Consider the following 24727-nt stretch of genomic DNA (forward strand, 5'->3'; position numbering starts at 1 on the left):
CTCAGCATTACAAACTGAGCTGAGTGGTCCAGGCCAAAGAGAATGCTCTGATGGGGTTGATACTGCTGCCTTAGTTGAAAAAGCTTCTTTCCCTTTAATCAGTACCTTCCTGTTTTCCCAACACCTTCCTGAGGGCAGGAGCAGAGAGAGGGTGAGTCATGCTGCAGTTTAGAGGGATGGTCTTTCAGGTCACATATAAGCCAGAGATGATTTTACATCTCTCTCTTAGTTTGGAGATATTTATTCTTGGCCTGGAACCAAAGTGAGTGATTCCAGTTTGCTAAAGGTATCCATTCTCTCCCTACCCCAAACTCTCATAGCTGGTATTGGTTACTTCTTTACTTCATTCCCAGAGAAGTTTTTTATGTTCGTTTGTTTTTGTTTTTGTTTCTTTGAGATGGAGTCTCACTCTGTCGCCTAGGCTGATTGTCTAGGCAATCTTGGTTCACTGCAACCTCCGCTTCCCGGTTTCAAGCGATTCTCCTGCCTCAGCCTCCTGAGAAGCTGGGATTACAGGCCTGCACCACCATACCCGGCTCATTTTCATATTTTTAGTAGAGACGGGGTTTCTCCGTGTTGGTCAGATTGGTCTCGAACTCCTGACCTCATGATCTGCCCGCCTCAGCCTCCCAAAGTGCTGGGATTACAGGTGTGAGCCACCATACCCGGCCCCCAGAGAAGTTTTGAAAGGGTCTCTAGGCTCCGTTCCAGTTGTTATTTGTACTGTCTACTAAGGATGGCCCAGAGGCATTTTTTTCAGGTAATGTAAGAGTCGGTTCTAAGCATTAGTCTTATTCCTTGATTTTCTTATATAATCTTAAAATCAATCCCTTAACATGCCTCTTCATAGAAAGCAAGCCTGCAGGAAAATCTACAAGTATTTGGGAAAGAGGAGAACCTTGTATCTTATTTGCTGCTTTTCAGGAAGCCAAGTGTTAGGGTCACTTTATAACATGTTTATCTGCAATTCCTATCTCCATTACCTAGTCCTTTCACCTATAAAAGAATGTCATAATTTTTCCTTCTAAATATCTTTCTCCCTCTTAGAAATGTCCAGACACTTCTGAAGCTAGAAAGGCTCCTATCAGGCTAAACCATTGTTTCTCAGTGGAGACATTATTGGCATTTAGAATGGGACACTCCTTTGTTGTGTAGGTACTATCCTGATTTTAGCACTCCTGGACCCTTGGGTACTAAATGCAGGTATCACCTAGTAGTCACTGTGATGACCAAAAGATTACCAGACATTTCCAAATGTCTGTAGAAGGGCAATCACTTCCCCCCTCTGTGAAAGCCACTGGGTTACCAGGTCCTTCTGCTCACCTTGAGGTAGGACTTATGCAGTCTCTGAACACATATCCAAACATTGCCATTTTGCTCATGCAGAACCTGTTCCAGCTGGAGATGTGGAGAGAGGCTCCAGGAGCTCCTTGCGGGGTCGCTATGGGGAGGTGATGCCTGTGTACCGGAGGGACAGCCACCGAGACGTGCAGGCTGGCAGCCATGACTACCCTGGGGAGGGCATCTACCTGCTCAAGTTCGACAACTCTTACTCCCTGCTGCGCAACAAGACTCTCTACTTCCACATCTACTACACCAGCTGAAGGACCACTGGGACGGGGCAGGCTGTATTTGCTGGCTGAAGCAGGCTGCCAGCTGGTGCCTCTTGTTTTGGATAGGCAAGAGCTAAAGGTTCATGTGGGGTTCCCGAGCCTCACACCTTGTCTGGCATGTCTGACTGTTGACCCACGTAGCTTTTCCCCTTCTTGGCTTCCGCAGGTGGTGATGTAGTGCCCCTGTTCTGTGGTCCCTGACTCATACTCTTCTTGCTTCAGACTCCAGCAAATTCCCTCTTGAAGGCACCTATCGGGCACAAGCCTAAAAGGAAGCAGGGCGTTGTTTTTTTAAAAATAGATTTATCTTGGCACAGGTTGATCATTCAGATTGCTGCCCTCTCCTCTCTCAGAGCCTTTATTGCCAATGCATTTAGTGGCACCCACTCTCTTTACCTTTTGAGGTGCCAGAAGAGGGAAAAGCACATTGTCCACGAAGGAGCCCAATCTTTTGGTTGGAGAAAGCTCTGTCCAGCCTGTCACCACTGCCATATTCCTGCCTGCTGGTTATTCTTGGTCTCTGCATAGCTGAGAGACCACACTGCCTTTGGAGGGCTGTTACTATTCCTGATGGTAGACGCCTCCTCCTCTTTCCTAAGTCTTTGTTTTTGCCATTACAGCAAGAACCTCCATGCAATCTAAAATGATGATCACCGTAACCTAAGATCTTGTGGGAAGAAAAACTGCCTCCATTACTTCCTGTTCCAAGGGCACTGGCAGTCAAAGTGGATAGAGTGGAAATTAGGTACTGAATTGATGGCAGAACCCACATATTTGAAGGTCAAGTATTACTATTTTTTTGTTATTGTATAATCAAAGAAGGAATGGTATCATCTGAGAGAGAAGATGAAAAACAAAAAAAACCACTCCAGAGTCCCCACCACTTTTTTTTTTGTCTTTAGAGTAGGAGTGCTATTTAGAAATGTTGCTTTGGAATCAAATGCACTGAAACCCAATGAGGTTTCCAAAGTTTCTGCATTTAGGTTTCTTGCATTGAGGGCTTAAAGCTTTTGGTGTTCAGAGTCCCTTAGTTAAGGTGATGATGAAGCTTCACTGTTGCTGCTGATTGTATTTGTTCTTTACCTGACCAAAGCTTGCATTTCCCTGGTGACAACATTTCCTCCTCTGTCACCCCTGAGGCTCTGGAGTGCCACAGAGTGCAGGTGGTGCTACAGCCAGTGGTCACCAGAGCACCAGATGCTGGGCCCCCAGGCAGAGAAGGAGACAGTGAGATGGGACCTCAGCAGTCTTTGTGTTTGTACTTCTCCGTCTCTTACTCCTCGTGTTACGTCTGTTACTGCCTACGAATTCTGAAGAATAATTAGATTTATTTATTACTGTATTTTTTTTTTTAGCACATTTCATTTTGCCTTTGAAACAGTTTCCATCTGTTTCTCAGAAGGCTTCCCATCTGTTCTGAGCCACAGAGGCCCCCTCTTTTATGGAGTTAGAGAAGATATTTTTAGGAGAGTTTGGGAAGCGATGATATTTTATTTCTGCAGGTCAGTCCTGTGATGGCTTTGTGAGAAGTACGGCCCTTCAGAGATGGATGATGCCACCATACTCCATGTTTAGGGTACAGTTCGGCACTTCCTGTGAAGAATTATAAGTTGTGAGGGAATCTGCCCGTTTGCTGAGGATTGAGTGCAGAGGAATTGCCCAGCCAATCAGAGATATCCTGTGATTCCAGGATTTCGGAGTCCTTTGTCTCCTCTGAGGAGTCACCTTCTTCGTGATGTTTCCTTTGCCTCACTCCTTCATTGTTGGATTCCTCACACCAAGGGTCTATCCCTACAGTAGCATAACTCAAGGAGCAGGACTCTTCCCAGTAGGTCCCGAGTAGCATCTACATCACATCAAATGCAATACATCCTGCGCCTTCTCTTCCCCTCGGAGCAAAGCCCCAAGTGGGATAGGATGTTGGGGATCGCCAGAGCAGTCCCATCCTCTGAGCTGCATCATACCTCCATTATTTTATATTTGCAAGTGTGTTTTGTAGAGGATGACACTAGCCAAAATTTATATACCTTTAAAGAAATTATTTTGGTGACTGTCTGTTGAGGCAGTGAAGACCAGATTTGCTGTGTGTCATCCCACTGGATAGCTGAGTGACTGCTCTTGCATCCTTGAAGTCAAATCATGCCTTAGCTAATTGAATATAATCTTTGTAAAATAATTTTCTACTGAGCTGTTTTCTAGTCAGCTAAAGCCTTGCTTATTTTTCCTGTTTATTATTAACTTCTGCCTTCCTCTCAAAATGAAACTGTCAGGCCATAAGTAGCAAGCTCCCAAGGATAACACTTGTTATTGATGATTTCTTTTCACCATGAGATTCTCTGCTTATTTTCTTTGGAATGCTAGTTCTGTTGCATCAGGGAAGCCTGAGGGACTTGTTCTCCCTTTCTCTGTGTGCTTGTTAGCATCTGGTCACTTTGGAAGTCCTGGGCATGCTTACATTTCATTCCATACTGGTTTTTCACTGACAGTCAGGGTTTCTGTGTTCTAAAATAGCTAAAAGAAGATATTCTCACTGTCTGATTCACTATCCTCACATTACATTTCTGAAACAATTGAACTTTAGGGGCAAGATATTATTTACTGAAGCACAGGTAATTACTGAGAACCCGCAGCTCAGCAAATACTAAGAGATGGTCATTTCCTTGGCCCCTCGCAGTCCAAATTTATAGACCCAAACAACGAAATGAAAATTGTTTGCTTTGATCTTCACCCTGTTCTCTAGAGCACAAATAAATATTAACAAGCAATTGAAAGAAAGTGCTTCATAGTAGGCGAGAGATTGGAATTTTCTATACAGAGTGACTTAGTTCTTAAATTTATTTAGTTTTAGTTTTGCCACTTTGTTGAGACATGGGGCTTTTAGAAAGGAAGACTAAGTATTGATTTTTCCGTGAATGTTTTGTTGTGAAAAAATTTTAGCAAACAGCTTAAAAGAAATAAAAATATACTGTAACCCAAAAAGTATCTGAGACAGGTCTGAATAAATTTAGGTTTATTTTGCCAAGGTTGAGAACCCATGACACAGCCTCAGGAGGTTCTGAGAACACATCCCCAAGGTAGTTGGGTTACAGCTTTATACACTTTAGGGAGACAGAAGTTCCAGGCAAAGACATCAATCAATACATGTAAGGTATACATGGGTTTGGCCTAAGAAGGCAGGACATCTTGAAGATGGGTGTTTCTAGATCAGAGGTAGATCAAAGAGTTCCTGACTGGCAATTGGTTGAAAGAGTTAAGATCTACCTGAAAAGATGAAGTCAGCTTAAGTTAAAGTAATGGGGGCTTGTGGAAGCTGAGGTTCTTGATATGTAGATGAAGCCTCCAGGTAGCAGGCTTCAGAGAGAGTAGATGATGAATATTTCTTATTAGACCTTAAAAGGTGTCAGACTCTCCAGAAAAGACCTCATAAGAGGAGATTTTCTTTTTTTTTTTTTTTTATTTTTTGAGACGGAGTTTCACTCTTGTTACCCAGGCTGGAGTGCAATGGCGCGATCTCGGCTCACCGCAACCTCCGCCTCCTGGGTTCAGGCAATTCTCCTGCCTCAGCCTCCTGAGTAGCTGGGATTACAGGCACACGCCACCATGCCCAGCTAATTTTTTTAGTATTTTTAGTAGAGACGGGGTTTCACCATGTTGACCAGGATGGTCTCGATCTCTTGACCTTGTGATCCACCCGCCTCGGCCTCCCAAAGTGCTGGGATTACAGGCTTGAGCCACCGCGCCCGGCGAGGAGATTTTCTTGATTTGCAGTAGCTTTGAAGGTCTCTTTAAAAAAAAAAAAAAATGGCCGGGTGCGGTGGCTCATGCCTGTAATCCCAGCACTTTGAGAGGCTGAGGTAGGTAGGTCACTAGGTCAGAAGTTGAAGACCAGCCTGGCCAAGATGACGAAACCCTGTCTCTTTAAATAAAAAAAAAAAAGATTTTCTACAGAATGCAAATTTCCCCCAGAAGAAACAGCTTTGTAGGGCCATTTAAAAATATGTTAAATAAATATATTGGGGAATAAAATACTTTGATTTTCTTTGGGGCCTGCTATCTGTCATATGATGCTATGTCAGAGTCAAGTTGGGAGTTGGTATTTTATTGCCACAAAGAGTCTGTTTGGTTAGTCTTAAGATCTCTGTATTAACGTTAATGCTGGTCAGTTGTATTTAAATTCCAACGTGAAAAGGGTAAAATGAGGCATGTCTGACCCTCTTCTTTCCATCATGGACTAGTTTTTCAGGTTCCTTTGGGATCCCCTATGCTAAGAGTGGGGTACACTCAGCCAGTTGGGGGTTCGGAATTTTATTTTTGGTTTACTGTATATATATGTACCATACACTCCCCCCGCAACATAAATTAAAAAATTTTAAACTACCAATTCTTAAGCAAAGATGATTATAACATTCTGTTCCTTTTGACAAGTTCCAGTTAGAAAATGCTGAGAATGTCCCCTGCACAGACAACATCAGCTCTGTCAGAGAGCCCCTGATTTTTAGCAGACCTGTTTCATTCAACATGGGTTATCCAGGAGGTGGTCTTCATAAAATGTTTCTTGGAGCCAGGCACGATGGCTCACTCCTGTAGTCCCAGCATTTTGGGAGGCCAAGGTGGGCAGATCACCTGAGGTCAGGAGTTTGAGACCAGCCTGGCCAACGTGGTAAAACCCTGTCTCTACTAAAAATACAAAAATTTGCTGGGCCTGGTGGTGGGTGCCTATAATCCCAGCTACTCTGGAGCCGGGTGTGGTGGCACATGCCTGTAGTTCCAGCTGCTTAGGAGGCTGAGGCAGGAGAATTGCTTGAACCCAGGAGGTGGAGTTTGCAGTGAGCCAAGATCATGCCATTGTACTCCAGCCTGGGAAACAGAGCAAAACTCCATCTCAAAAAAAAAAAAAAAAAATTGTTTCTTGGTCTCCATCTTTTAAAACCTGTGCTGTATTTCCCCTTTCCCTCAGGCCATGCTCTCTGCTGTTTTCTTTACTAACTGGTATTTCGGTACAGGAGTGATTGTGAAGCTGCTCCAGAAGGGCTAATCTCTGTTGCTTGATGACATGACCTCAGGATCCTGATACCAAAACTCAATCCTCAGAGAACAGGTAGCTTTATCATGGAAGTAGGTAGCAATTTGGAATTGACCATTCCTATTTTTTTTCTTAATGAATTGATATATGCACTTTAAAAAATATTTTTGTTATTTTGGGAAGAAAAACTCAGACTTTTAAAGAAGTGTATATTGTCCCATTATAATATGTACATGGAAGAGTGAAATCTGAACGCTGTCTTATATTAAGCAGTAGGATTAGGTGTTATCATAAAATGTCTTCATCTATACAAAATAATGAGTTTATGTTTATGATGAGCCCTGCTCAGTTCCTTTTGAAGAGAATTAGTTGAAATCCAAACTCTAAAGTCTGTACTTTTATATTTGTTTGTTAAAACGCTTACCTGCAAAAGGTTGCCTTTTAACCCTAGTGTCCGTGGTTCTACGGTGTGGAGTTCAGTGACCCTAATATTTACATAAAAGACTTGTTTTAATGGAGCATAAGGAAGGGGCATAAATTAAACCGTTTTGTGTGGCTTGAGAACTGACTTTTAAAATTGACGGGAGCCATGGTGGCTCTGGCCAGTTGTCCTGCCACTTGAGGAGGAGAGGCTGTGCGTTCAAGGCCAACCTGGGCAAAATTAAGAACCTCTTTCATTAAAATTGACCACCAGGAATGAAAACAAAATAAAATGAGGGGGCAAGGGTAGGAGTATGTGGGCAGGGGAGAGCAAAGCTATCAAATAGATCTTAGAATTTTGCTCAGAAATCACTGCTCCCTCTCAATTATTATTCCTGCCTAAACCAAGAAGGCCAAACAAAGCCCCTCCTGTTTGAATTCTTAAGCTAAGAAATTTCTAAGCTAAGAAAACACAGTTGCCTAAAGCCTGTGATAGTGGAACTCATTTACAAATAGGCATGCCTCACACACTGAGTCCAAAGGCAAGACACTGGCTTTGAAATCAGGCTCATCATCTGATTCCTATTATATGTACCTTGATTTCTTTTAGGCCTCAGGTATGTGGACCAGAGTTAATGTCATGGCTCTTCATTCTAAGAGAGGATGAAAAGTTGCCCTAGAAATCTAGAGATGCATGTTTATTTAATTCCCTAGTTTTAAAAAAATCATTTTAAGCAGGTAGTTGTAGCTTATCTGGGGGTAAAATAATATATGTGAAATGACTTCCAGAGGACAAAGTATATTTTCTAAAGTTGTGATATAGGATCATGAACCATTCTGAAGTTTTGGTTTGAAATAGTATAGTATATGATTTTACCAAAGAGCCCTTAATTCAGAGTTTAAGGGGCTCTTTTCCTGAATGAACTCTCTTCATCACTCAGGGTTAAATGTGTAATGTTCCTTGCTATTGATTGTTATTGTTGATTTTTAGGATTGGGCCAAGAGTCATCTGGAAAACATTATCTTAATTCCTTCTTTCATATCCTAAACAGTACATGTTACTAAGGAACTCCATATGAAAAACCCCATTCCTGTCTCCTGAGATTATCCCGTTAAGTGAAGTAGCTTTCATTTAATCCAGCTAAATTATTTCCACTTAGCCATGTTAAAGAGAAGTCAGGTCTGGAGAAAGCGATTCTGTAACCCATGACTCTGGTGTACCCATTTTCCCTTAACATAATGGGAAGTGTTTTGAAATTCCCAGAAGAGAGCTGTTTTGTAATCCAAGTGATGGATTATAAGAAAGCCAGACTTTAGATAAGGATAATTGGAAAAAAGGGAGGTGCCTGAAGATTTTCTAAACTGCTTTATGCCATTTAGCTTGTTTCTGAAGGGCCTTCTTTGGTGCCATGTACTCAGATCAATCAGTGGACTGAAAGATGATCATGTTTTCTTTGTTAAGATTTAAGCAGTTGGCAACCACAAAGACGTTATTTCCTTACTGTTCTGTATCATGTACTGTTGCTGACATTATAAAAAGGGGTCTGGAAGGGAAACTGTGTCACTCTTTTATCTTTTTTCTTTAAAATACAAAAGCATCCCAACTAATCATTAATTATGGTCAACTTGTTTCACATGCCCCCTATCATGAGAAATGCTATTAACATCTCCCATGATTTCTAAGAGCTCTTACCAAATTGTTACTTACTTCTTGTGTCCTGCTCAGTGGTTTTTCTCTTAAAATACCATTTTTATCATCCTGTGGCACTGAGTGTGTTACTGCGATTACACTGATGATTCTGAGCTGTGGTTCTTTAAATAGCTCAGTTCTTGTGTTTTATATTATGTAACAGTTTTGTGATGCTTTTGTGCATTCTTTGTCATCTGAGTTTTGAAATCTGTCATAAATAAACTTTTTCACTATGCACCTGGGAACATCTGAGTTATATTTTAATGAACCTGATTTACATCTTAAATTCTTTGTCTTTTATTTATCTTCCTTAAGAAAGGTATTCGGCTGGGCGCGGTGGCTCAAGCCTGTAATCCCAGCACTTTGGGAGGCCGAGGCGGGTGGATCACAAGGTCAAGAGATCGAGACCATCCTGGTCAACATGGTGAAACCCCGTCTCTACTAAAAATACAAAAATTAGCTGGGCATGGTGGCGCGTGCCTGTAATCCCAGCTACTCAGGAGGCTGAGGCAGGAGAATTGCCTGAACCCAGGAGGCGGAGGTTGCGGTGAGCCGAGATCGTGCCATTGCATTCCAGCCTGGGTAACAAGAACGAAACTCCATCTCAAAAAAAAACAAAAAACAAAAAACAAAAAACAAAAAAAAAAAAAAAAAGGAAAGGTATTCTAGGCCGGGCGCGGTGGCTCACACCTATAATCCCAGCACTTTGGGAGGCCGAGGCGGGTAGATCACGAGGTCAAGAGATTGAGACCATCCTGGTCAACATGGTGAAACCCCATCTCTACTAAAAATACAAAAAAGTAGCTGGGCATGGTGGCGCGTGCCTGTAATCCCAGCTACTTGGGAGGCTGAGGCAGGAGAATTGCCTGAACCCAGGAGACGGAGGTTGTGGTGAGCCGAGATCGCGCCATTGCACTCCAGCCTGGGTAACAAGAGCGAAACTCCATTTCAAAAAAAAAAAAGAAAGGTATTTTATAAACCCATATGAATTATTTCATAAGATATTAAGATTATAAAAGTTAAGAAAAACTAAAAAAGAAAATTGAGAATAAGGTTAATAATAGATCTTTCATCTGCATTTTAATTCATGGCAGAGTATCATGAACTGGGAACTGGGGTTGGAAAAACTGGGTTTACAGTGATGATTAATAAATAGAACATTGAGTTTTAATATCAGTATTTGGTCCCAGTGAGCCTCATTTCCCCATAAACATATTCTGTTCAAATTTGGAACCTGTACTTTGGATACCAGGCCAATCATTAATGTAATCTGGGTGATATGAATTCAGCCTATTTTCATTAACAAAAGTGACACCACAACATATCTTTGATATCTTTTAAAACCGCATCTCTGGTGTCTGTTACAGAATAAGGACTCACACTGGAGCAGGGAAGGGTTGCATATAAGTATTTCCTTCAGTGATATCTTGATTCTAAAATGAACCTGTTAGATCATTCTCTGCTTTCTGTTGCAACTTATTTTAGACGATGAAGCATAAAAGAGGAAGGGATCTGAAACAATTGAGTTAAATGAATGTAATCACCAAACTACCCTACAACTAACCAAAAGCCCAGGCAGATTCCATGCAGCTGGAGATCATTAATGATTCATGTTTGGGTATGCTGGATGTAATATGTCACTGCTAACACATAATATATTTAAGATCTTTTTTAACTTTTAAAAGCATATGTGTCATATCATTGACCTTGACATAGCTCAGGATTACATAAGGCAGCTCACACATTATAGCTCTTGATACAGCCTTAATGTTCTTTAACCTGTGCAGTTCTGGCTTAAACTTGGCAGCTATCCTTAGTTCAAGGTATTCTCCAAAAATAAAATGATGCTTGCCTGTGACCTTGGAAGCAAGAGCTAAATAAGTTATGTTTAGAAGTAAGAGCTGGCCTAGCTACACAGGAGGCTGAGGCGGAAGGATCAAGATCAGCCTGGGCAACACAGTGAGACTCCATCTCTAAAAAAACTTTTTTTAAATAAAAAAATCTAAAAGGAAGAGCCAATCTTGGCTGGGCACAGTGGCTCACGCCTATAATCCCAGCTCTTTGGGAGGCTGAGGTGGGCGGATCACCTGAGGTCAGGAGTTTGAAACCAGCCTGACCAACATGGGGAAATACTGTCTCTACCAAAAATATAAAAAAAATTAGCCAGGCGTGGTGCCAGGCTCCTGTAGTCCCAGCTACTTGAGAGGCTGAGGCAGGAGAATCACTTGAACCCAGGAGGCAGAGGTTACAGTGAGCCAAAATCTCGCCACTACACTCCAGCCTGGGTGCGACAGTGAGACTCCCATCTCAAAAAAAAAAAAAAAAAAATTAGTATCTTATGAATAAGTGTATCACCTGTTTATCCAGTGAGTTTGCCACTTTCCTTAATGGATATGTAAAATTTCTGAGGAACACAAGCCTATACTTTTTGCTGTGTTCTCAGGTGTTTCTTCACAGCACCTCCCTACTGCTTTCCTCCTTCTGAAGTATTTCTGGGGACTTGTTACTTCCATATAGTTGGAATTACCAGTATCAGGCCACTCCGTCATTGTTCTTCCTTCACGTGGGAAGTCCGTGTATCAGGTCTCCCTGCGGCCTCTAGCATATCAGGACCAGGTGTCTGATGAGTGTGCACGGAACTTACAGCTGATATGGAAAGGAGGGACTTGACATAAGCCCCTACTGGAAAATGTCCTGTAAAAAGTGATGGTCTTTGTTACGATTTAAATGTTGTCTCCCCTTTTTTTTTTTGAGATGGAGTCTTGTTCTGTTGCCCAAACTGGAGTGCAGTGGCACAGTCTCGGCTCACTGCAATCTCCACCTCCTAGGTTCAAGCAATTCTCCTGCCTCAGCCTCCTAAGCAGCTGGAACTACAGGCATGCGCCACCACACCTGGCTAATTTTTTTTTGTATTTTTAGTAGAGACAGGGTTTCACTATGTTGGCTAGACTGGTCTCGAACTCCTGACCTCGTGATCCACCTGCCTTGGCCTCCCAAAGTGCTAGGATTACAGGGGTGAGCCACTGCGCCTGGCCTGGATTTAAATGTTTATGTCCCCTGCAAAATTCATGTTGAAACTTAATCTCCAATGCAACAGTATTAAGAGGTGAGGCCTTTAGGAGGTATAGGTCCTAAAAAGTCATCTCATTTCATCCCCAGAAGCGACCCCAATCTCCCTATGCCGTTTCTGCCCAGAGGTGGTTGGTCCTGGTTCTGCCTGCACACTGCCAAGCATGGGCAGCCCATGGCACATGGTACCATGTTTGGTCTCCTGAGCTGGCCTGGTCAGTAGCTGCTCACACTGCCCATGGGGGAGTCTGCCTCCCATTCCCAGGAACACTCGGGAGTGGATTTACCCAGAGTGCCTAACTAATCCTGGGACTGGTCTGGAGAATGCTGGCCCTGAAGACAAGGGACTGGGTTAAGACGACCAACTTGCCTTTCAGAGCTGGAGTGGAATTTTTTTTAAATTTTGAAGCAGAATCTTGCTCTGTCGCTCAGGCGGACATGCACTGGCATGATATCGGCTCACTGCAACCTCCACCTCCCGGGTTTAAGTGATTCTCCTACCTCAGCTTCCTGAGTAGCTGGGACTACAGGCACATGCCACCACGCTGGCTAATTTTTTTTTTTCTTTTGAGACAGAGTTTTGCTTATTGCCCAGTCTGGAGTGCAGTGGTACGATCTTGGCTCACTGCAACCTCCGCCTCCCGGGTTCTGGCGATTCTCCTGCCTCAGCCACCCGAGTAGCTGGGATTACAGGCTCACACCACCACACCCGGCTAATTTTGTATTTTTAGTAGATATGGGGTTTCTCCATGTTGGTCAGGCTGGCCTCGAACTCCTGACCTCAAGTGATCCACCTGTCTCAGCCTCCCAAAGTGCTGGGATTATAGGCATGAGCCACTGCACCCAGCCCGGAGTGGAACATTTAACAACGGTACCATTCTAGCCCTGGGAACTCAGCCAGTCACTAGATGCTTTCCTGCTTCTATCTGTTATCTCCCTGGATCTTGTCTGATTCTTTCAGGCAGGCTTTTGGGCATATTTCTCTTCATTGCCCTTAGGTCCCATGGGCTAGGCCTGCCACAGGGTAGGCAAGCGGCTGACTGACTTCCTCTACTGGTCCAGGCACAGGGGATTCCGGCTAGGGACAGTGTTCATCTTCTGGGACCCAGCTCAGTCTTAGACAAACAAGGTAGAGCCCTGGCCTTCAGTTTAATTCAGGCCAGATTTCAGTGTGGGCATTCTTTGGAATCAGACACAACAAAAGGGGATGAGAAAACGCACTCAGGCTTCCCTGTGGTCCTATGGTAAGCATGCCATTTTAATCCACATTCTCATCTCAGCTTCATGACCACCCGCCGTCACATAGATAGCAGGTAATATTTCCGTCCACCCTGCTCCCAGCATCTCCCTACCCCACCCCACATGCATTTGACAAATGAGGGGGCTGAGGTGGAACTGGGTTCAGCAGGAAGGCAGATCCAGGACTAGACTTCGAGTCTCCCATCTTCTCAGCTTCTGCCCCTGTGCCCCTGTGCTAATGGGGCAGGATTTGGGAGCTAGGCCCTCAGCTCAGTGGGAGTATCTGGCTGCCGGCAGGGGTGAGACACCTGGAAGGCCTCCAAGGCCAGCAGCCTCTTGTTGATACGGCTGATGGTGGGGTAGGGTGTGAAATCCACCTTGAATCTGTAGTAGAGAAACACCCACTAAGCCAAGCTTTTCAGGGACACAGGGAGACTGCCCTGGGGGCAGTGAGGGAGCAGAGAGGCAAGGCGGGATGAGGTCTCAGGAGCTGTCCAGGGAAGGACAGTGGGGCAGCCCTTACTCATAGAGGATGGGTAAGATCTTGGGCAGTATCATTTAGCATCTGTTACCTACTGTTCCTATTTCTTTTCTTTTTTTTTTTTTGAGACAGAGTCTCGCTCTGTCGCCCAGGCTGGAGTGCAGTGGCGTGATCTCAGCTCACTGCAACCTCTGCCTCACAGGTTCAAGTGATTCTCCTGCCTCAGCCTCCTGAGTAGCTGGGATTACAGGTGTGTGCCACCATGCCTGGCTACTCTTTTTGGTATTTTTAGTAGAGATGGGGTTTTACCATGTTAGCCAGGATCATCTTGATCTCCTGACCTTGTGATCTGTCCACCTCGGCCTCCCAAAGTGCTGGGATTACAGGCGTGAGCGACAGCGTCTGGCCCTACTGTTCCTATTTCTTTGAGAACCTACTATGTGTAAGGTCCAGTGCTAGGCATTTACATATAGAGTCTTTCTTCCCCCATTAGAGATAGGGATATGGAAACTTCTTGGGGGCAGGGAATGTGCCATATATTTCCATATCCCTGATGCCTAGCAAGATGCTTTCCAGATAGGGCTCGCTGGAATTAAACTGAAGGCCAGGGCTCTACCTTGTTTGTTTAAGACTGAGCTGGGGCCAGGCGTGGTGGCTCATGCCTATAATCCCAGCACTTTGGGAGACCGAGGCAGGTGGATCACGAGGTCAAGAGATCGAGACCATCCTGGCCAACATGGTGAAACCTCGTCTCTACTAAAAATACAAAAAATAGCCGGGCATGGTGGCACGTGCATGTGGTCCCAGCTACTTGGGAGGCTGAGGCGGAAGAATCGCTTGAACCCAGGAGGCAGAGGTTGCAGTGAGCCAAGATTGTGCCACTGCACTCCAGCCTGGCGACAGAGCAAGACTCTGTTTCAAAAAAAAAAACAAACAACGCTGAGCTGGGTTCCATGCTTTTAACAGGGCTCATTCGTGCCCTATTGAAGGGTTGACGGAGGGAAGCAGAGATAGAACTCACTGCTGGGCACAGACACATCACATCTGAGGACATCAGGCTCTTGGGGCTCCAGCAGGTGAGCCAGCTCCTCACAGGAGCAGGAGCTATCTATACAGGATCATCTGGTCTGGAGTGGGCATGGTAGGAACACTGCCCCAATTTCTTTTGCCCTCTTCCAGGCCAAAGTGGCTGAGTGGCCTGGCATGGTGGGCTCCTTGGCTGGTTGGGGAAGAGTCCGAATGAGATGCTACCTCACCAGCTCAGTAGGGGCCTGACTGTGGGCAGAGCCAGGAGAAGGGAGGGTGGCGGGGCTCTCTTACCTCTCGGCATTTACCACCTGAGGCACCAAGCACAGATCAGCCATGGTCACCTGAAAGAGGGTCAGGTGGGTTCTCATCAGGGTGAGTACCCCAGACTCACTGGCTAGACTGGGTGTGTCCACTGTGACTCTACCGGGGGGTGCCAAAAATCTGCTTCGGCTCTTTCACCCATCCTGCCCCCCATTCTTGTCTGCCACAGGCCTGCCTGGGTGTTTCCCAGAGCTGAAATGCCCTCCCAGGCCATGCCCCAGTTGCCCTGACGACCAACTCTGTGGGTTGAGAAGGCCAGAAAAGATGGGATTGTCTTGATTGCACAGACATCATCTAGCACAATCCCTCCACTGATGTCTGGCCTGCCTCATCCTCTCACAGCACAGTCTTCTACCTTGAATAACTGCCTCTTGAGATGGTTTAGTGGGAGTAAGCTGAGGAGTGCCCCACGGCACAGAGCTCCTCCTGCAGAAAGCTCCCCGCTCAGGAGGCTCTGAGCCCCACATGTCTCAGGGTCGGGGAGACAGCTAAGTCCCAGTGGAAGAGAGTCCTAGCATGAGGGAGGTGGCCCCTGTGGCTGGGCCTGGGGACAGCTTACCTCATCTCCTACACAGTATTTGCCTGCTGTGCTCTGCAGGATCTGCTCCAGGGCTGTGGGGAGGCCACAAGAACATCTTATTCTGGGCAGAGGAAGGGGACATGAAGCTTTCTGGGCCTTGGCCTCCATAGTTATGAAATGGGCGCCCATCTGAGTGATAGACTGGGCACGGCTGCTGTAGAGAACGTGGCAGCTGGGTCTGGAGAGAGCTGCTAGGAATGAGCTTCTGCTTCCTAAGGCTCTGCACATCCAGCCACCATTTCCCCCACTCGAGTGGACAAACCTAGCTACTGGCTGTAGTGGCAGCTCTCACTCTGATGGCTGGCACTGTGCTGACCTTGGTTTCCCGGCTGGAGTGGGCAGTGAAGCAGAAGTTGGGCCACCCAGCTATGAAGAGCTGTGGGTTCAGGGACTGAGGTTCCCGGAAGCGCTGGAGGTAAGGTCTGGATACCCACCCAGCCTATCGCCTTCCCAGCCCTGCTCTCATCCATGGAACTATCAAGACCAAAGCAGCCCAGGAGGCTGGTTCAGACACCCAGGCCCTTGTGTGCAAGGGTAGACCTCTGAGAGGCCACTGAAGTTGGAGGGAGGCAGCCATCCCAGCAGTCACCTTCACAGGCTGCCCCAGTGGGGCAGCTCACGGGCATGAGGACTCACCGTTAAAGCCAGACGTGATGACATTCTGGGCCCAGGTCAGATGAGTCTCCTCTCTCAAGTCCTTGGAAACCTCTCCCACTTTCTTCAGGATAGACAGGTTCTGTGCAGCCCAAAGAAAATCTGTGATTGCTCTGAGTGCTGGGTGGCGGCTGCCGCTTGGCCAAACCCCCTCAGGGAAGTTCACTTCCCATCTGCCCCTGGCTGGACATCTATCCCTTCTCCCCAGGGCCCTGAAGTTGAAGGGAGGTAGCCATCCCAGCAGTCACCTTCCCAGGCTGCCCCAGTGGCCTCTAAAAGCCACATGATTCCATCAGAGATGTGCATGAATCCCTATTCATGCGACACAAGATGTGGCCACGGCTGTGGCAGGTGTGCTCACAACCCAAGGCCCATTTCCCTCTCTTCTCCCTTGCATGGTCCCTTGTGAGGAGAGGGAGTGTGACTGGGTGGGTCTGGGATGAGGGAGGCACACAGGACTGGCTTCCAGAGATTCCACCCTGGCTCCATCTTGGCACCCCAGAGCCATTTTACCTCTGCCTTCTCATTGTAAAATGGAGATGTCTGTCAGCTCCAACATCCTTTGTTAAAATAACAAGATGACATGGTGGTGGGGGCCACAGGTGTGCAGGGGTCCTGGCTGAGTCCCCACTCTGTTGGCACCTAGCTGTGGGACTCAGCAAAGTCACTCCACCTTTCTGGGGCTATTTCCTCACTCACAAAGTAGGAGTTGGGACAGATAAACTGTTTTTAATACTTGTCTGTTTTAACAGGGAAACTGTTTTTTTCTTTTTTTTTTGAGACTGAGTCTTATTACTCTGTTGCTCAGGCTAGAATGCAGTGGTGCAATCTCGGCTCACTGCAACCTCTGCCTCCCAGGGTCAAGTGATTCTCCTGCCTCAGCCCCCTGAGTAGCTGGGATTATAGACGCACACCACCATGCTCAGCAAATTTTTGCATTTTTAGTAGAGAGGGGGTTTCACCATGTTAGTCAGGCCAGTCTCAAACTCCTGACCTTATGATCCACCGGCCTCAGCCTCCCAAAGTGCTGGGATTACAGGCATGAGCCACAGCGCCCGGCCAACAGTGAAACTTAAAAAATCTTCCGAGCATCCCAGGGTATGATTGAGATAACACAGATGAAAGGAAAGCCACTCTGGTTAAAGGCAGGAGGCCTGGACAGAAGCCCGCCCAGTCTCTCCCCTGCCACCCTGGCCCTTTCCCCACCTTGAACACCTGTACATGTGTCCTTGGAAACCTGGAGCTTCTCGGAAAGCAGTTGGGGACCCACTGGCTGATTTTTCTGAGATTGAGATCTCCGCCCCTTCTTTCACATGGTCCAGGTCAAAGCCCCTAAGAATCCCTGTCTCTCCCTTGACACCCCTGCCCCCACACTGGGCAGCTCTCAGCCAATGTATGAGTGTGTAAGAGTATGTGAGGTGTGCAAGGGTGCAAGTGTACAAGTGCCACACCTGCAGGGGCTGGATGCCACTAGCGATGAGGTCAGAAATCATTCGCACGCTGGCCCTCTTCTTTGGGTCCTGAGGCAGAAGTCGTGGAGTGGGACGCGTCTCCTCTAGGTACTCAATGATGGCCAGCTGTCCAGAGGGGAGCAGTGAGGCAGGGAGAGGGCCCAGGACCCCTGGACCAGAGGGGACAGGGCCAGCAAACCCCTCCTCTTCCGGTACCATCACTATGCTCTTTCCCCTCCTCCTCCTCAGCTCAAGCCCTGCATAGCCTTTTTGGACCTTATCCTGCAGAACTTGGTTCCTCATATGCTCGAGTCTTCTCTTATTTTCCTAACAACCTCCCACCCTCCCCACGAGTCTTGTATTGAGCCCCTACTATGTGCTAGGCCTCTTATGTGCTTGCCCATACACAGGTGAAGAAGAGATGTCAGGCATGCTCATTCAAGGCACTGCTCTCACAAGGGCCCTCCCCCAGGCCCTGCACTCACTGACTGATGAATGGTGATTCCATCAATCTTCAAGGTTGGCACCTGCTTCATAGGATTCAGTGCCTGGAAGTCCTTAGAGAACTGTGGAGACAAGGCCCTGGTATACTGGATGGCCTGGCCTGAGTTGGCCAGAGGAGAACCAAGCAAGCAGGAGAACTCCAGGCCTGCTGCCCAGCCCCCTCTCCCTTCCCTAGGAAGGCCCTAACTCCTAGGCCCAGGATAATCCCTGGGGGATCCATGCAGTTTACCAAACCCCAGCAGCTGCTGAGCCACAGGCTGCATCCTAACAGCCTGGCTATGGGCTTTCCCCTGCATCTTACACTGTGGCCACCATGGCAGCTCCTACCCTAGTCAGCCATCCAGAGGACCCAGTATGGAGTGGGGACCCACTTGCCATCCACCCTTCCAGGGTCAGGGACTGGAGAGCTCAGGCTAGGGTACCGAGCCTGGACCTGGGCCCTTCCCTGGCCTCCTACTACTGCACAGCTTGCTACCTTGTCCCACAAGGGAGAGCCAGCAGCCTTCTGCAGTGACGGTCCACAGGATACAGGTTCACTTCTCGGGGGCAGAGCCTCCCTTTCTTCCCCTGCCTGGTGCCTCTTCAAGGCCTTCAATTCCTACATCGCGGTCTGGGCACAGCCTTCTTACCTGTTGGCCCCCATCCTTTATGAGATTGATGGGCACCATCTCAAAGTCAATGCCTTTCAAGGCCAGAGCTAGGAGAGACCGCAGATAGCAGAGTCAGGGAACAGCCTCTGGCCAAACTCCTAAGGAAAGAGCCCTTCTAGGGTGACAGAAGGCCAAAGAGGGGAAGGCGTTGCTACACTTCCGGGTGGTCAAGGCTCAGCTTGGCACTAACCCCTTTTCTCCAGCTTTCTTTGTCACCACCCACTCCCTACCCCAGATGCTCAATTCTCTGCCTCTCTCACACCCGAACTCTCAGAGACTTCACGATATGGACCCCCCAATGGAGCCATCATGCCCCCTGGGTGGTGATAAAGGTGTATGCCCTGCCATTCTGTGGGTTCCTCGAGGACAGAAAGGGTGTGTTGTGTTTACCTCTGCCCTGTGCCCCTGCCCCGGGCCTTAAACAGTGATGACCAGTGTCTTGGTTGGAGACATACAATTACTCCTTCAAGAAGGCATCTAAGGGCCAAGGGAAGGAGCTCAGGTGACCACCCAGAGCCCACACAGACAGCGGCAGTCTTGTTCTGTTGGAGAGAAAACTCCTTCAATCTATTCTCTCTGTTCTCAGGGCTGTTTACTAAAAATTCCAGAAAGGCACTGGGCTCTTTGGTGTCCTCGGAGCATTTGCTGTGACTTCAGTCACCAGATTTCCTCTCCATCCCTTTTGATTTCCCCTGGCAAGCTGAGGGTAAAAAAAACTTGGGTGGGTCAACACTAGTGGAGCAGACTGCATGTGTGTGCATGTGTGTGTATTATGCATGCACACTTGGGCATTCGAGTATGGTGATGGCTGATCTCAGGCAAGGGCACAGGCATGAGGGGAGGAGGACCAGACATGTCGTGGTGTAAAGAGCCTGGGCAACACCAGGCTCGTGCTAGCACTGGTCAGCTCCATGCTGGAGAGTGACAGTGTTAGGGGCCAGGGAGGAAAGGCCAAAGCACGAGGCCCTACAGACAGCACCTGTATTGCTCCGGCTTCTGGCTGAGCCAGGGCAGAGGCACTGGCACCCAGGGATGGGTTAATCTTGGAGAAAGTTTCTCCTGGCACCCAGTCTCTTGCCTACTGATCCCAGCAAATACCAAGTGACTGCGGGTTGGAGGAGGGGTCACAAAGGTTGGTTTCGGCTAGCTTCTTGGGTTCAAATTTCATCATAGTCATTTGCTGTGTGGCCTCAGGCAAGTAACTTAATGGGCCTCTGGAGCCAGACTATGTGGTTCAGATTCCAGTTCTGCCTCTTAGCAGCTGAATGATCTTGGGTAAGATACTTAATCTTGCCTCAGTTTTTTGTGCTTCAGTTTCCTCCTCTACACAACGGGGACAGTAATAGTACCTCCTTCCTAGGGTTGTTGAGGTTTAAATGGAATCCTGCACACAGAAGCACTCAGCACAGAGCTTTTCCGCAGTACGAGCTGCTTTGATTATGACCTTTGCCGAAGGTTGTGTTAAACCGAGGGAGGGAAAGGCAAACAAGGACTAGCCACAAGGCCTTTGTTTCTGCTTTTCTAAAGCCTCCAAGGCTGATGCTGACCCATTCTGTTTGCTTTGCCAGTTCAAATAAGATAAGAACTGAAAAAGGCCAGCTGTTCCCCTGCCAGTTACCAGGGGCATCTGGATTTTGTGACCCTGCTTTAAACATGGTTGCCAAGGGGCTTTGGAGAGCAGTGTTGGGAGAAGTATCAGTCCAAAGAGAAAAAACAACCCCCCTCCTCCCACCCTCACCCTGCATGTCTCGGGTGGAGATGACATTCAGGGATGGGGGTTCTAGGAGATGGGGGATGCTGGTTGCTGGGGGTGAGGTCCTTTCTGACAGAGGACCCCTTCCACCCCTGGCCAGCTTTGTGCCTGGGCTTCTCCACCCCAGCCCACCCGACTCCAGCACTCAGCCTGGCGGGGGCACAGCTCTTACCAATTCGCACTCTCCATGAGCAGGAGCTTCGGAAATAGGAATAGAGGATGGGCTGAGGAGAGAGAGGATGAAAGTAAGTGTTAACCTTGCCGGGTGGGCTCCAGCTTCAGGAGCCCGCTGGAGAGAAGCCAACGGTTTCTTCCTACCCTGCCAGGCCTCCTCCCTCAGGCCTGCATCTGGGCAACTCAGGCCAGACTCCAGGCTCTCTGACAGTCTTGTGAGGTCCCTTGGCTCCAAAATTGTGCTGGTTTGAGCTCCCGAGGTCCAAGAGGCTCCCAAAGCGGCAGCTAGCCTGCGAGTGCCTTCCTTACCTTGCCAGACTCGGTCATGGTGTGTGGTGACCCTCAGCCTTCCAGGGAATGTCCCCTCTGGCAGAGCTTCTGAGCAGGGAAAGGAAACCTAAAGGCGTGGATTTCAGGAGCCAATGAGAAAGCTGGACTGCCCAGGAGTTGGGTGAACTTTGACTCTGGTCAGAAAGGGCATTTCTGGCCAGGCACAGTGGCTCACGCCTGTAATCCTAACACTCTGGGAGGCCAAGATGGGAGGATCACTTGAGGTCTGGAGTTTGAGACCAGCCCAACATGGTGAAACTCTGTCTCTACTGAAAATACAAAAAACAAACAAACAAACAAACAAAAAAATCAACTGGGCATGGTAGTGGGCGCCTGTAATCCCAACTATTCAGGAGGCTGAGGCAGGAGAATAGCTTGAACCTGGGAGGTGGAGGTTGCAGTAAGCCAAGATCACACCACTGCACTCCAGCCTGGGTGACACAGCAGGACTCCATCTCAAACAAAAACAAAAACAAAAACAAAAACAAAAGAAAGGGCATTTGTTTCCAACTTGCAGGAAGTTTCTTATGCTCCTGCTGGGGCCAGGTTTGGTGTTCTGGGCACAGAGTGTGGCCTGGTTTTGATGCAGTGGTTTGAATGGTAGTGTGGGCTGTGAGCTGGCATTTGGAGCCTGGACCTGGTACAGGAACCAGCTCTGCATGACCTTGGACAAGCCTCTGCCTCTAATCTTTGGCTTGTAAAACAAAGAGTTGCATTAAAATGATGGCAGGGATTCCTTCTAGCAGTGCAGAAAGACCAGAAATTCTAATTTTTTTATGCTTTGGTGCCTATCTCCTTCAACCCCACCCCCTAGCAGTCCTCCAGGATCTCAGCTGGCTCCATCAAAACAGCTAGCAGATATGCTCACTTACCCCAAAGGTGAGGTCACAAGCTGGCAGTACACTGGGGACCTACCTGGCCCTCAGAATTTCTGTCTGCTCAACACAGTAGTTTAAAATGTTTTAGTGCAGCCTGGCCAAGATGGCAAAACTCATCTCTACTGAAAATACAAGAATCAGCCATGCATGGTGGCATGCGCCTGTAGTCCCAGCTACTCAGGAGGCTGAGGCATGAGAATCACTTGAACCCAGGAGGTGGAGGTTACAGTGAGCCAAGACTGTGCCACTACCCCCCAGCCTGGGGAACAGAGCAAGACTCCATCTCAAAATAAATAAATAAATAAAGTTAAAAAAAATCATGACATTTTATATACAACACCTGTTTGTTTTTTTCTTTAAAAATCTGGAGACAGGCTGGGCATAAGGAAGATCCAGTTGTGGCCACCCAACTCCTCCTCTTTGAAAGACTCTTTCGGCCCATCACCTGCTTTCTGTGCCAGGACCATCTTTACTTTCTCTGCAGAAGTTGCCTTCAGGACATCCTGGGACTCCTGGGCTTGAGAACCATCTTGGAAGGGCCTAGATTCCCCCTTGTACCCTTGACCATCTAGCAGACTGAGTTGGTAATACAGAGGTGGCTCATACCTGTAATCCCAGCACTCTGGGAGGCCAAGGTGGGTGGATCACCTGAGGACAGGAGTTCAAGACCAGCCTGGCCACCATGGTGAAACCCCGTCTCTACTAAAAATACCAAAATTAGCCGGGCGTGGTGGCGCACAGCTGTAACCCCAGCTACTTGGGAGGCTGAGGCAGGAGAATTGCTCCAACCCAGGAGGCAGAGTCTGTAGTAAGCCAAAATTGTGCTACTGTACTCCAGCCTGGGTGACAGAGTGAGACTCAATCTCAAAAAAAAAAAAAAAAAAGTCTGGAGACAGTAGATTTGGGTTCCTAAATACGGCAATTGAGGGGAACAGGCCAGGGTATTCCCTCTCAGGTCTCTATAGCCCATATCTGACCCATTCTTCTCATTTTTATTACTTTTGGGCTCCTGGGGGCAGCTGGGTATTCGGTCTCTATTCCAAAGTTTAAGGGCCTTAAAGCTAATTTTTCTGGTACTTCTTGGGTAGCCAGCATTTCAAAGTGGAGCCCAAGAAGTGGTCAGCACTCATGAATCTTCCCACCAACACACATATATCCCTATGGATGGGGAAGAACTTGACAGAATTTCTCAGATCCCCTGTTTACTACCCCTCTGACTACAGACATTTCACCAAAGCTCCCTCTCCCCTCTGCCACCCCCAGCACATTAAGCTGCTCAGTGAAACTGCTTTCACCATCTCTGTACTACCAACTCAGTCTGCTAGATGGTCAAGGGTACAAGGGGGAATCTAGGCCCTTCCAAGGTGGTTCTCAAGCCCAGGAGTCCCAGGCTGTCCTGAAGGCAACTTCTGCGGAGAAAGTAAAGATGCTCCTGGCACAGAAAGCAGGTGATGGGCCGAAAGGGTCTTTCAAAGAGGAGGAGTTGGGTGGCCACAACTGGATCTTCCTTATTTGGAGATGCAGCCCCCTTTCCTTACTTAGCCAGGCTACAGGGACCCCTGGGGCTAAGGGACAGGGACTGCTAGTGACCACTAGAGAGTGGCAGACATTAATTAGCTTAGAATCCCTGAAGAATGCCTTACCTAAAGGCATTCTAATGTTACACCTTTGGATCTGTACTACGAGTGACCGCTGCCCTCCATCACGACCCACAATCAGGAAACCTGAAATCTCTTAGGCAATTTCTGCTTTCTCTTACCAGTGATAACTATGTAAACCATCCCCTGTTCCTTTCTGCACTTGTAGAGCTAAATTTTAAGCCCAAGTATCCATCTCGTCAATACTCCTGGAAGACTTCTGTTTCCAACTCAAATATGCATTCTGATTACTTTAGCACATTTTATTTTTAAACCATGTCTTACACACGACTTGAGAAAAACTCCTAAAATCCCATTTGGAAGAGGAAGGACTATACATTATTTACATGACGCAAAGTCCCATCTGATGTGCCACCTTCCTTTGTGCCACAAAACTTTAAGGCGCATAAGACCCATCTGGGCCGCTTGTAAAAACATACAGATTCTCGGGTCCCTTACACCAGAGATGAACGGAGCGTCTTGGGACCGGGCCCTGGGAAGAGCATGTGAAAGCCGTGAAGCTCCCCAGGTGATTGTCATGACTGCCTCTCCTCCCTCGAGGACTCTTAAAATACATACTGGAAGGCCATCTTCTGCTAGGGCCGAGAGGAGCATGAAGGGGTGCGAGAAACTGGGAGGCTTGGGGCGACATTTGCAAGCCCTAGTGGAGGAGTCTATTACGGGGAGCACGGAGGGCGGGGCAGCAGTGAAGCGCGACGGGACAGCGACTGCCCCCTACTCCGAAAGCCACACCAGAGTCGCCACCTCTGGCCCAACCCTCCCGGGACTACGAGCCCCAGGTGCAGCGCGCAACGCGCAGGCGCAGAGCATGCCCGGCGTGGCGCACTGCACGCCGGGAGTGGTTGTCGGCGCCGGGAGGGCGGAGCAGTTCACCTCTGACCCATCCCCCCCCGGGGTCTCCGGGTGTTTAACCAGTTTCCCTCCACCCGGGTGCGCAGCACAGACCTTCCCAGCCTGCATCTGGCACTTCGTGCGACCCCTCCTCCAGGCCGTGAAACTTCGCGCCTGGGACTCTCCGACGACTAAGGCCCAGTGAGACTCGAGTTAGGCTCGTGGCTTTCGTCCGGGTAAAGCGAGAAGCTGGACTAGAATGAGCCTTCCGGTCGCCTCTGGCTTGCCCAGCCCTCCCGCCATGCCCCGTGCCCTGGGGCTGCTGGGAATTGCAGTTCCCTGAGTCCGTTCCCTCCTGCCCCGTTCCCCCGGGCCGGCC

General features: G+C 47.9%; 2 protein-coding genes across 7 annotated transcripts in view; one reads left to right on the forward strand and one right to left on the reverse strand.

Moving 5' to 3' along the window:
- The window catches only part of TMED8 (transmembrane p24 trafficking protein family member 8), a 43886-nt gene extending 34905 nt beyond the window's left edge, over positions 1-8981 (forward strand). For all 3 annotated transcript variants that reach the window (XM_039468664.2, XM_039468665.2, XM_074392939.1), the window contains exon 6: positions 1387-8981. In XM_039468664.2, the coding sequence (XP_039324598.1) occupies positions 1387-1604 (218 nt within the window). In that variant the 3' untranslated portion in view covers positions 1605-8981. The remainder of the gene's footprint in view (positions 1-1386) is intronic.
- Positions 2651-24608, reverse strand: GSTZ1 (glutathione S-transferase zeta 1). Of its 4 annotated transcripts, none has more exons than XM_039468670.2 (10): positions 24463-24608; positions 20961-21048; positions 20650-20701; positions 18704-18771; positions 18056-18136; positions 17571-17696; positions 16102-16201; positions 15445-15497; positions 14856-14905; positions 2651-11440 (listed from the first exon to the last, which is right to left on the reverse strand). In XM_039468670.2, exons 2-10 carry the CDS (start codon positions 20976-20978, stop codon positions 11353-11355), a joined length of 636 nt encoding a protein of 211 aa, XP_039324604.1. In that variant the 5' UTR covers positions 20979-21048; positions 24463-24608; the 3' UTR covers positions 2651-11352. The 4 variants fall into 4 exon arrangements, with proteins under 4 accessions (XP_039324604.1, XP_010333621.1, XP_003924640.1 ...); XM_010335319.3 differs by lacking the exon at positions 2651-11440 and adding an exon at positions 13053-13438 and having other exon boundaries at positions 24463-24603; XM_003924591.4 differs by lacking the exons at positions 2651-11440; positions 20961-21048 and adding an exon at positions 13053-13438 and having other exon boundaries at positions 24463-24604.
- Between the last annotated feature and the right edge of the window lie 119 nt (positions 24609-24727).

This window comes from Saimiri boliviensis, chromosome 2 (assembly GCF_048565385.1).
Source record: "Saimiri boliviensis isolate mSaiBol1 chromosome 2, mSaiBol1.pri, whole genome shotgun sequence".
Taxonomy (NCBI): domain Eukaryota; kingdom Metazoa; phylum Chordata; class Mammalia; order Primates; family Cebidae; genus Saimiri; species Saimiri boliviensis.

What these genes read in the sequence shown, in the direction of transcription:
- GSTZ1 (XM_010335319.3), bottom strand. An exon ending in CATCACGTCTGGCTTTAACG is followed by an intron (nt 15,498 to 16,101) that starts GTGAGTCCTCAT and finishes GCCTCCCCACAG; the next exon opens with CCCTGGAGCAGATCCTGCAG. An exon ending in AATACTGTGTAGGAGATGAG is followed by an intron (nt 14,906 to 15,444) that starts GTAAGCTGTCCC and finishes ACCCTCTTTCAG; the next exon opens with GTGACCATGGCTGATCTGTG.